Source organism: Schistocerca serialis, chromosome 9 (assembly GCF_023864345.2).
Source record: "Schistocerca serialis cubense isolate TAMUIC-IGC-003099 chromosome 9, iqSchSeri2.2, whole genome shotgun sequence".
In the NCBI taxonomy this organism is placed as follows: Eukaryota; Metazoa; Arthropoda; class Insecta; order Orthoptera; family Acrididae; genus Schistocerca; species Schistocerca serialis.
Genome location: NC_064646.1, coordinates 14,519,354 through 14,532,589, shown reverse-complemented (window position 1 = coordinate 14,532,589; position 13,236 = coordinate 14,519,354). Strand labels below are relative to the sequence as shown.

The 13,236-nt window shown below is 38.5% G+C and overlaps 1 protein-coding gene across 1 annotated transcript in view; it reads left to right on the top strand.

Annotated features, from left to right (window-relative positions):
- The window catches only part of LOC126419242 (2-oxoglutarate dehydrogenase complex component E1-like), a 185,011-nt gene that overhangs the window by 25,604 nt on the left and 146,171 nt on the right, over positions 1-13,236 (top strand). Inside the window, exon 3 of the mRNA XM_050086387.1 lies at positions 2,216-2,431. Within this exon, the coding sequence (XP_049942344.1) occupies positions 2,216-2,431 (216 nt within the window). The remainder of the gene's footprint in view (positions 1-2,215; positions 2,432-13,236) is intronic.

Below are 13,236 nucleotides of genomic sequence, written 5' to 3'. Positions count from 1 at the left end.
GGATCTTCCGGGCCATATTTGCTTATTCTTGGCAGGTCGCGCTGAACACCTGCCAGCGCCGACGAATTATCTCCCTTCCAGTTTCGCCTGCACAAACAATAAGTGGGTGCAGTATCCCATGCTCATCCTTATGACATGTTTTAAAATAACACGTGTTCGAAACGTCTGGAACACAAGTGGCTCCAGACTTTCATAAAATTCTGGGGGCACTAAAGTATGTATTGTGGAATTAAATGGTAGGAATTTGAGGAAGTGTTTTAGAAAACGTCGGGCATCCATTTTTTGTGTTGTTTCCTATGAACATTGAGACATCCTGAGTTGTTCAAAATACTTGTAAATTGCTAAGTTTCTGCATTACCAGCGAAAAACTGTAAAACATACACAAAATATAGTGGAGGGAAGAAAAGTGACGATTTTCACGTAATATAGAACTGAGAAAGTGCGCTGTGTCCTTCAATAAATTTTGTAATAATGCAAGTAGGATGTTCGACCCACTTGGATAACCACATGTGTTAAGGAGCTGCTCACAGGATACAGGAAAAAAAAAGACAATTCTGTATCAATCCACCTCATGGGTTAATAAGGGCTGGTAATCTGACCAACCTGTATGTGGAGTTTAGATGGTTTTCTACATCCACTAGGTGAATACCAGTCTAGTATCCACCTCCCACCTCAGAAACATTTTATGCAAACATTTAAGAAAATTTTATGACATTTGAATATGAGATTTACTCTAGACACAGACAGATGGTGTATACAGATTTTGTCACGGGGGGGATCAGGAAGAGCATCAGCCATCCACTTTCCACAACTGATAATACAACACCAACCTCATGGAGAAAGAGGAACCCCCCGACACACACACACACACACACACACACACACACACACACACACACACACACGCAGTCACCCTCCTATGGCCAGCAAGACTAGTCTGTCTAATAAATCTTGCTGTGGCCACTGGAATGTGTGTTTGGGTTTCTGTGATTGTTTATGTAAATGTGTGCGCTACTGCTAGAAAATAGCTAGTGCTCAGAAGCTAGTGTGAATGCTGTTTTCTGTAATATTTTCTATGCTCCAGGCATCAGTCTGCTGTTGGTGAGAGGTTGCCTTCCCCCTGTTACGCATTGCTCACTTTTGACAGATTTGTATAACAGTTCCCTAGCGAGACAAACTGATAGATATTGAGCCAATTTAGCCATGTGGGCTTAGGCATACAGCTACATGTGATAGGTGACAGTGATAATTTCATGTGACATTATTGACATGGCAGTAAATGTATTTTCTGGCAACAATTAGAATTCTGTAAGAATTTTGATACACAGTTTGGTTATTGAAAAGTATTGCTATGTTTCATGTAAATAACATTAATGCAGATACATATTTTAATACATAATTTAGTAAATCTTTGAACCATTAGACTTAAAAAAGTTTGAATTTCTGTTTTAGTTACAATATGATCTTTAATATTGCTATTTTCAGAGTCTTGTTTTGGTAATTGACATTAAGCAGTCGTTGTTTCAGGATAAACAGTTTGTGTGGTTTGAGGAACTGATGTGAAATCAATCTGGAATTTTCTTTGAAAGTATATTCACTTAAGAACAATGATAATTTGATGTTTGTCAGAAAGCCTGTTCTAATAATAACGACAGTTGTAAACATATATTCTAGTGAAGTTAAGTATGCTAATGTTGAAAGTTATTTACAAAACATTAATTATAACCACAACCTGTGTAATGGAATCCACATTGGTCCCGGCATCAATCATTTTCCTATAGTGTTTTCTGGTCTGTCACATTTCACTTGGTAAGTCAATTCAAATGTTGGAGTAAGGGAAAGGCATAGTAATTCCAGTTGGACCTTGCCTAGTAAAACACTCTGGTGTTCCAACCAAACTCCAGATTGAGGATAGTATTATTTTATTGGCTCACAGCCTGTTGATTAGAAAGTGATTTTCACTAAAGGTATTTTGCTTGCAAGTGAAATTCTGGCTTTGAAAATTTTTATGTCACAAGTTTTGAACATTATACTACTAAAGTAAATCACCATTGCACTTGTATGTATTAGCAACTTATAAAATAATGTTTCTCTTTATCCAGGTGTCTTTACACATATTTATTTCTCAGATTTAATTAATACTTCTGGCTATAAATAATTGTTAAAAATCTTCATATATCTGTTTACTGAGATGTGATATGTTTAATATTTCCAGTCATGGGATACATTTTTCCGAAGCACCTCAGCAGGTGCTGCACCAGGTGAAGCATACCATCCTCCACCTTCACTAGCACCTCTAGCCAAGAACCAGGTTCCTATAATGAGCCTCGCTCCTTATTTAGGAGCATCAGTACCCGCTCTTGATGGACAACTCAATGAAAAGATAATTGATGACCACTTGGCTGTACAGGCAATCATCCGTTCATACCAGGTATGCCACTAGGATTCAGCATCAGCTGCTTTGGAAGAATTGCACATGTATTTTTTTATTAGTTAGTTCTTGTGATCATTGTGCTGGGAAAGAAGAAATTCACTTATCCAAAGTAATCATTGCTGTAGTGTTAAGACTTGTCCTCTAACTGGCAGCTGGCCAGTTGGATAGTGTAATAAGAAACCATGTTTATAAATGTGTGTATTGTACTGTTGTGATGCAGACTACTTAACAATAAAAACACAAATAGTGTAAATAACAAATAGAATACTTTCTGGGAGTCTTAGTCAAAACAGAAACTAATACAGTGCAGACACTTTTAAAGTGGCAGTTTTAGGTTGGAGGGGAGGGGTGTGTAATTTGAGCTATTATTAAGTAAGATATTGGTAGAGGTTGGATCAGTACTACTTTGTGTATGGCACTGCCAACTTCAGCAAACAATTACGGTAGTCATTACAAAATACTTTTGTGCACTCCACTTTGCTTTGTGTCACACTTTGCTGATTTTCCTATTTTGAAAAGAGTGAAGAAGCTACTCTGGGTCCATTATATGGTTAGAATTTGGCTCCCACAATCTCAAGAAGGTTTGGCAATAGCTTTCGCTATATCTAAGTCCTGCATCTGTAGAAGCACAAAAAACAGGTCTAGGAATGTTGCACCTGTGATAGAGAGGTGGGGCTTGTTCCTCCACAGCACTGTCAAAGTTCTCCTTTGTGTGTGCTCATGACTGACTGCCACTATACGTGAAATTAATAAAAGCAGCATAGCAGTCTAACTGATGAAATTCAGATTTTGTTTATTTAGAGGTGGAGATCTCACTAATTGAAGACTTTTTTAAGCAGCTGCCAATATAAATAACTGAGTCACAGCCTTTAAATGAAAAATAAAGAATTACAACTTGAATAATAGGAAAATATTAATAAACACTAAAAAGTAGGAACAATAATGGTGCCATTGTTTACCCTTTATTGTGCATTCCATCTCATCATCTGTTCTTTTGCATCTGTTCTTGATCAACTCAGTTGTCTTCAAAGAATCTTTATTTAGCCTTGAGCTGAATTTTGATTACCACACGCAGTGTCTCCAGTTTCTGTTGTCATTGTACGTGACAAAGTGCAAAATGTGAGAATTTATTTACTTACTGTGACATTTTTTGAAACTTTGCAACGTTATCATCTTATAAACCAATGTAATTACTCCAAAGACGACAACTTTTTAATAATCCAGTAAAATAAAATTTGTCCAACTATGCATAGTAAGTCTCTTACAAGCTCAGCTTCGTTATTTTACGTGGATCTTCGTAAACCCAAGTGCTTCTTCAGGTTTGAGAGGAAAAAAATAATCACAGGGAGCCAAACCCAATCAATAGATTAGATGTGGAAGCAGTTAAAGGAAATTGCCAAACAAGATGATCTAGTAATAAGACACTGGACTTACATTCAGGGACACGACTGATCAAATTGCCATCTGACCATCCTCCTGACTTAGGTTTTCTGTGGTTTCCCTAAATTGGTTAAGGCAGTGTCCTTTGCAAAGGACATGGGCTCATACCTTCTCCAGTGTCAGCTTGTGCTATATCTCTTATGACTTCATTATCGACAGGATATTAAACCATAATCTTCATTCTTTCCAAACAAATAGCTTTCAGTTTAGCAGCAGCTGTAAGAGACATTTTTGCTTATTGGTCTAAGAGAACTTTCTTCTTAGCTAGATGTCAACATTTTACATGGCTAACACCTTCCAGTTTGTTCATTAGTGTAGCATAAGCATCCCTGCTGATGGTTTCACCCATTTGGGATTAGTCTGCCAGTATGATTTCATGATTATCTCACTTAATGGTAGTCATAACCTTTTACTGTAACTGAATGGTTTTGCTTTCTATGAGGTACTTTCACCTTTTGTCATCCACAAGTTACACTTCTGTTTAGTCACTGGCATCTAATGATAAATAAAAGTTTGTTATGCTGTTAGGAAATGTCAGAGAAACTCACTAGAAATATATTTTTAAAAAGTAGACACACTATTGAATAGCATTCGTTACAGACATTGTATGCACCAGTTCATATTTCTATCCAATTGTGACCTTCCCCTACTTCCCAAAGTGCCCCATGCTTACCTTACAAAAACTACTTACCTCCAATCTGACCTTAACCTCCTAGCCTAGGTTCATCATGACACTGGTGGAGCCTATGTGTGCACGAAGAACGATCAAATTACTTTCTGTTTTAAGGGTGTAAATATCTGTTCTTTCCATTACTGAAGGTTTTGTGTTCATGGACAGGGTCCTAAGGAAGGAGAGTGAGGGCAAGTTGGTGAAAACAAATTTCTATAAGGTAATCTAGGACTGGTTTAATAGGAGTTAGGGAGGCTCACATGTGGATGGAGGCATAAACTGACACAGGCAACATTCAATGTTGGTTAGTGGTTAGTTTCAGACAGAGGGGTTGGTGGCAAAAAAGCATAACTAGTTACAGACTCAGGTGAAGACTAGTAAAGCTTTTATCAGGATCTTCCAACTGCATGATTGTTGTACTTTTATGTGCTGCTGTAGTGATCCTGTTTCAGCTTAACAGCCAATCCCTCCTGAAATATCTAGACCTTTCCCCACATTTGGGGAACTAGCCTCTGGCCAACAATGGACATTGCCTGTGTCAGTTCTTAACACCATGCAGATGTGACCCTCCCCCACTCCTAGTAAATCAAACAATGATTACCTTCAAAAAATTCCTTGCCTCTGACTTGCAATCACTCTCCTTTCCAAGGAATGTTTCCAAGAACACACAACTCTATACAGTGGAAAGAACAGTTATTTACACCTGCAAAATGGACTGGAATTTGATCATTCTTCCTGCAAACTTAGGCTCCATCAAGGTCATGATGAACATAGAGTAGGAGAATGAGGCCAGGTTAGAGGTGAGTAGTTTTTGTAAGCTACCCGGGGGGTGGTTTGGAGGATTGGGGGAAGATGACAGCTGGATGGAAGTATGAACTGGAAGATAAAATGTCTGCACCCCAAATACCTCCAGCACTCTCATCTTCTACATGCTTCCCAAAATCCACAAAACTAACTACCCTGAATGCCCAATTGTAGTTTTGCTGGTACTGGGTTCCCACAAAGGGAATCTTGGTTGTTGTTGACCAACACCCCAACTCATTTCACTGTTTCTACATTGAGGTGTAAACCACTTCTTCATTGCCTCTCATCTGTGAACACACATTACCATCAGGATCCCTAGTAGCCCCTGTTGACGCAACCAATCTTTTGCATTGAAATGGTATCCAACTGTCAAACATTACTCATTTCAGATTTTATGTTTTGCATTAAACTCAACATTAAATATGATCATTTTCAAGTAATTATTTAATCTTTTAGAGCAGAAAATATTTCATTGAAAATTTATACTGAACTTGATCAGTTCCAGGTGTCCATTACTGATAACTGATTTTACACATTGTATTCCAGTGCTGCAGAAAGTATAGCAATTTATTTGTAACTTCATAATTTTTCATTAACAAGTATTAATACAAAATCCTGACTGAATCTGGACACTTTGAAAACTGAAATTTGTTTTATCTGACCTGTGCAAACACAACCTCAGTCACTTAAATAATATTATGACAATGTAAACAACTGTAATTATTACTGGACTGCACATTGTGCATTAATTGCAATGAAAAAGATTAATAAGAATAATTTCACATGTGACATCAAGGTTGACATAGAGTGTGAATAGTTTTCAAGTAACAGTTAACTTTGCAGTGGAAAAAAGTGCAAGTAATAGGTCACAGATAATCCACTTGTGGATAATCAAGAGTTTAATAATACAAGATACACTGTGTCTATTAATACATTATAGGCTGTGTATTGCATAATACATTAACAGTTATTTATCTTGACAATGAACTGTATCTTATACCTAAAGATTTGAGTTGCAGTCTGTTATTTTACAACATCAACATACACTCATGCCACTGGGTTTGCTGCTGTCAGACATTAGTTCTCCCATTGTCATGCCAACACCAAACCTACAAGATCTTTCCTTATACATCTGACTAAGTATGTACTTAGCCATTACTACTACTTCTTTGAGGGCAAGATACACAACAAAAATCTATAGAACAGTCACTGACACTTGGGTGCCACACCCCATATATCAGTCTTTTTATGCACCATCAAGAGGAAACCTTCCTAGCCACCCAAGATCCCAAACCCCTACTCTAGTCAACGTTCAGTGCTAAGGTCTTAAAGGTATGAACTGCAGTGTAATAGGTGGATGAGGTTTTGATTATGATGTGTTACACCCCATGCATGATCTGTTGCCCACCTTTTACCGTACAAGTATTTTGCTGTCGCCATTAAAGTTATTTGCTGCAGTGGATGCAATATGCAGTGCCACTAGACCGTGATGAGTGACATTACTTTTTGCAGTGGGTGGGTGCTGAAACTGGGCTCCCATCTATTTAAGCTACTACAATGATGTAATCACTTTTTCAATAACTCTTCTGTATTATAATCACAATGTTTTCTCTATACAATTTCATTAACAATTGCACGTGATACAGATCTTGCTCAACTTGTAGCTTAAAGGCAGATCAAAACATGTATATACACTGTACTGATTTTACTTTTCAGAATGTCAGTTATTATGTATTCTTCAATTGTTCTGGTGTCAACATGATCATCTGTACCCTTTGCACTGTGACTTTCAAGACACCACCAAGCCTTGACGCCAAAGTAGAAGTGGGTCTCCACAGCAGGTGGAGACTAACACTTATCATCAGACATTGTCAATGTTCTGAGCTGACTCCTTTGTATCCATCTGCACATATGGCATACCAGAGTGCACACAGTTTTGAAATATGTCATTTGTTATTGTTAAAACAGTGGCAGCTCGGGAGTTGACTGAGTAGTGCGTTTATACTGAGAACTTTTTAAAAAGAATGCTGTGGAAAAATGGAAACTGGACAAGGTTCTCATTGGATGAATGTCTGATTTTTATAAAGCCCTAACTCAACAGTGTCTCATATTAATTTGGGCAACCTTTGATAATTGCTCACCTTCAGACAAAAACTGTTAACAATGTGTTTGCAGAATTTTGTCAGTGTCATACTTCCATTAGTGATGAATTTCATGTACGTTGGCCCCAATCAGTTGCTGTTTAAAAGGCATTGATGCTCTGTTCCTCACGTTTGAAGAGGATCTGCATGTTGTTTACTGTGAGCTAGAGGAAACTGTAGAGATAGTTCATTATATTCTAAGATTCTACAACAAATGGATGTTGAGGCTATTGGATGATAGTTTTGTGGATCACAGCTTCTCTCCATTTTGTAAACATGTGTTATCTGTGCTTTCTTCCAATTACTGAGCACAGTTTGTTATTTGAGGGTTCTGTGGCGGACTATGGTTAAGAGGGCTAATGTGCCCACAAATTTGGTATAGAATCCGATTCCACCAGCTCCTGGAGCTTTGTACAGATTTAGCAATTTCAGTTGTTTCGTAACATGACTGATGCCCATCTTTGCAGTGGTGAGAGAATTAAACTGGTGTAATACCTTTGGATTTCATTTGTAAACTGAGTTCAGGGTTTATGATTTTGCTTTGGTACCTTATTTTAGTTCCTGTCTCATCCACGAGTGTCTGGACATTATCTTTGGTACCACTAACAGCCTTTACATAAGACCAGGATCTCTTTGGGTTTCATGAGAGATCCTTCGATAATGTTCTGCTAATCTTTCAATAATAATCTGCTGCCCTTTAGAGAGCCAAACAAATTTCATTAGCATGTTCCTATCTGTAGCACTATGCTTTGTTCACACCTGTTATGCAGCAGTGTTTTTTTCATTACAGTGACTGTTCTAACATTCCTGTCCTCATGCAGTTGAATTAAATAATAAAAATGTTGTAACCTGTTGTGACTGAAACCAGAATGGTCGTGGGGTGGCCAAGAAAGCGTGGCGGGACCAAACAGAGAGCAGCCCGCGAACAAACAAACGAACAGAAAGGACGGATACGAAACAACGATGGAGAGAGACCTTACGACGACAACACGCAAGAAGCAACAGTGTGACAGAGACAACCAAACGAATCCAAGATGTCCACTAGGAATGAAAACAAAGAACGATAAACACACTGTCTGTTGTCGAGGCAATGTGTCGAGACTCTCACAATGATTAGAGTCGCTGGCTGAGGGAGAGGCAGGCGCTTAAATACTCTATCGGGGACACCGCTATTGGCCTCTGGAACCACCTGTTCCACTGTGGCACCCTCACACTAAATGCAGCCCAAGATGCGCGCACCGCCACAGCTTATGGCGCGATGGTGCGGAGACCTCTAGGGGTCTTCGATGCCCATGACATCTGGCGGGGATTCAAATTCCATGGCGCGTGGTGCCAGAAAAAGTATACAATTTAGATTGAGCGTGCCTCAGATATGGAATAATCATATCGAATTTTTTGCCGGGAGACCTCATCTGAGGTTTTTGGGCTGCCTGATGCAAGTATTTTTATTTGATGCCATTTCAGTGACTTACGTGTCGAGCCTCGGATACTAATTGTGGTGTATTGCAAATCATGTAGTTCTTAGAACAACAAATGCTACAGTTGAGGTCCATACTAAGCTGTTAGAATTAGTTGTTGAAATATATTTTCCATATCTATTCACTGCAGAAAATCTTGTTCTTTGCTGCTAACAGTGTTAGTATTTAACTTACAATTAGGTGGAGGATAACTTTTTAAAATAAAAAGTGCAACACTATGTACCAGATAATTTGTTCATTTATTCAGTCCATCTTTTGAACTGCAATTTAATCAAACTTGGACTAATCAATACATCACCCTGAATTCCTTTCCATAATACTGACTACTGGCACTGCATTGCAAAACCTCTGTTACTCCCTGATCTCCATTTGTTAACACTGACTACTGTCATGCGGCTGCAGCTGCCATCACTTAAATGACATCTCAACCATGCTTGGTACTTAAGTTTTGTTTTTAGTAATTTGTATAATTTACAATAGAGAAAAACTTAAACAAAATTATTCGGGTGTGACATTACACTCAGCATAAAACATAAACGTAATTTTCATAAGTAATTTCATAAAATATAAAGGCTTGGAGTGTTGAATATTATGTGATGACTGTTTGTGACAATTAATATTACTGTATTATATTTTCATTAGAATTAATTTTTTTATTTCACTACAACATGGGTTACTCCATTCATCAGTTCAGGTTATTTTACACAAAATACACTACTCCACCTTGTTTTTAAACATAGGAATTAACACATGTTCATAATGAATAAATATTTCATTGCTTTATAATACTTGAGCAAAAATTCTATTAAAGTATTTTATGTATTGCCTCAAATGTTATTAAACAATAACTAGCCTAAGTTGAAAATCAAGACATGACCATAGATATATGACCATGTAATAACACAACAGTGTATCGTGACATTAAGTAATGAGATGTACTGTGTGTTACAGTAGGCAAATGTTTGTCTGTTGCATTACACTATATACCATTGAGGGGACCATCCTGTCATGAACTGTTCTCCTAGATAAATATTTGTCAAGTGTATGGTGAACTATTCTTCTAAACCAGAGCCACAGTTCTTACAAATGCTACTCTCCAGGGCTAAATGTTTCTAGTTCCTCAGTAGGGTATAGCATTACTGCCTCTTTATATATTGTGCTGAACATTTAAATCCTTGGACTTGTTTAGTTGCCTTTTGTACTTCGATAATCATTATTGCTACAACTACTTCATGGTGAGTGATACCCTCGTGTTTATCCAGTTGTTTGCTCAAAAAATAACAGCAACATTTTTAACTGTGTGTTGCTTTCTGTGTTACAGTGTTAGGGTCTGTTGTATGTTGTAGTAAATTAATGTGTGTGTGTGTGTGTGTGTGTGTAAGTATGCTGTCATTTACCCAAGTTTTCTTATATTTTTTGCTTTGGAACATTGTTTTGAGTGTTGGGTGACAATGGGGCACTTAATTTGTGCTTGCTAGAAGCTATCGCTATTGATTGAGTGGGGATTCTGCATTTGTGTTGTCTGTTTTGAGCACTGCTAATGATTGCATTGCTGTGCGTTCAAGGTTAACAAGAAAAATACTATAACAGCACAGCTTGTATGAAAGTTTGCTTAAGTGTGCACACAAAAATGTGAAGAATAAGTCTGTGCACTGTGCAAGTGTTAAATTTCTAATTTTTCATATTTTTGTCCTATATTAAGTATATTGTAAGCAATTTCTTTCATTTTACATTAAAATAATCATGCTTGTCAGTGGGCTGCAGATTTCATCAGCTTCAAATACAAGATTTAAAGTAAAATTTTGAAAGAGTAATACTTTCATGATATGTAAAAAAATCACTCAATGCCAGTCTTTGTTTGAACATTGCAGGCCATTCTAGTTTGAAATTAATGAAATTACACAGTTAATATAGTCAAAATGTGGAACAAAATTCTTACTGATTGCTCGTAATTTTGGTGTCTTCATTATGTAACATTTATGCATGAGGCCGCTTGGTGGCAGAATTACATTCTCTAGGAATAATGCATACAGATCTTCACAACAAATATGAAGATTACCATGTGCCCCAACACAGGTCATCATTTGGCAGAACAGGATGGGTAACAATGTGCAGTTTTACTGAAATTACTTGCAGTTGTCATATCTGGTTCTAGTCTTTTTTCCCTGTACACCAGTACCCCAGTAACCTCTTGGACTATGGAGCATTTTTGGAAAAAAATGTGATAGTCAAATTTTGTCTTATGTTGTACTCACAATCCATTTTTAAATTGTATTTGGTTGTGGTATTATGTTGTGGTTCTGTCTTATTATGTCTATTCTTTCTAACTTTATGCTCCTTCTTAGGGTTCTGTACCTCAGTTGGTAAAAACAGAACAATTATTGGATCACTTTGCCATCCGTCTGTCTGACTGTTAAGACCTATTTTTCTCAGGAATCGAAAGACATATCACTTTGAAATTGGTCACATACTAATGTCTGTGATCCCTTGGCAGTGTGAAAATTTAAGCTTCTAAGTCAGTGCACCCAAAAGATACACCCATTTACGTCACATATTTTGATACTTGCAAGATCACTCATCAAATCTTATATGGTAATTCCCATTGCTCCAAAAGAAAGTAATTTGGTAAGTTTTCACAGTACAAGTAAAGAAAAATCCAAAAATTGTTAATTTATAATTATATCATAATTTTTTTTTCCAATTTTATCAGGCTGCCTATGTCTCTATCTGTTTAGACCCCTTGTGGCGCCAATAGGTCGTATCGATCATGATTAACACCATCTTCGGACTCTTATTGCTCTGCCGAGCCTCAATGTTAGTTTTTAGTTCTGTCCTGTACACATTTATGACTGACTATGAAATATATCTCTATGTGGAATTTAATGGGGGTAGTTGTCCGACAACTCTAAATTCCTATGTCTCGTCACACACCTCCATGATCACTCGGATTTAATTTGTGATCTACTTGTCTTGCCACTGCCTCTACCAAAGTATGAGTTCACAAAGAAAACAATATTGGACCAACTTGCCTGCTCACCACAAGAATTAATCAAGATCTTGTACGAGGAGCTCGTGGGGGACCGAACTCCATCATAACTCTGGCGCCACCTTCGATTACTTGTGAGTGAACATATGATGCTGGATGTTATTCTGTGGGCGGTATGGTCCACCAAGTTACCTACCAACCTACAGATTCACCTGCTATTGCACTTCTTCAAGTCAATCGGCTCTCATCTTTGCATCACAGACAAGCTGTATACACTGCTACGACATCACCAACCAGCACACCACTCACCACTGGTTGGCACAACTGCTGCTGTTTACCGGCCGTCTGCAGGCAGAGGCAGAGCCCACTCCATCACCGTCTACGCTGCCTGGCAGTATCTGCTTGCTCTCTCCTCCATCCGAGCACTCAAGAATTGCTCACGCACCATACCTGCCAGTATACATCCCGGAACAAATCAATGAGGACAAACCTCCTCCGCTGCCACAGTTGTCACCACTACCATGTCCGGATTATCCGTATTGTTGGTACCACAAGTTTTTTGGTGATGATGCCAGGAAGTGTTGATTACTTTGCCAGCACCCAAATGCTGACCGCAGGATCTAGAAGATGCCGAGTCCTGCAGGGAACCTCACATTGCACTCCATCCACTCGTCCACCCGGCTGAGCGGTCATTTGTACATGATTGACATTTCATCACAGCTCATCTTCCTAGCCAACACAGGTGCTGATGTGTCTATCATACCCACATTGTTGGCTCCTCCTGCCTTTTCACCAACAAGGTTACTTCTACGAGCTGTCAACGCATCAACATTACAAACCTCAGGCTCTGTCAAAGTTACGGTGCACCTATCTCCTTCTCTGTGTTTTCCATGGACTTCCTACATTGCCGACATCGATGAACCAATTCTTGGTATGGATTTTTTGTCACATTACAAACACTCTCCAAACGTGGTTCAGGGCTCAGTGCTACATCATCCCACTAACACTCAGATCTCGTGCTCCCGCACTTATGTTGCACATTCTGTTTCTCTTGCAACATGTGAGTTAGTACGTGAGAGCTCCACCCTCATGGGCGACATTGTGATTTGCGTCACTAACCTGCTGTCAGAATACGACTCGGCAGCAAAACTGCGCCGGGAAAATGACAAGCTGAAACAATGAATAGCACACACTTACACCGAGCTTGTCGCGGCTCGTACCTCTGTGCTGAAACTGCAGTCCACAGTGCCACCACCTAATAGTGTTTCTCCAGCAGACACCAG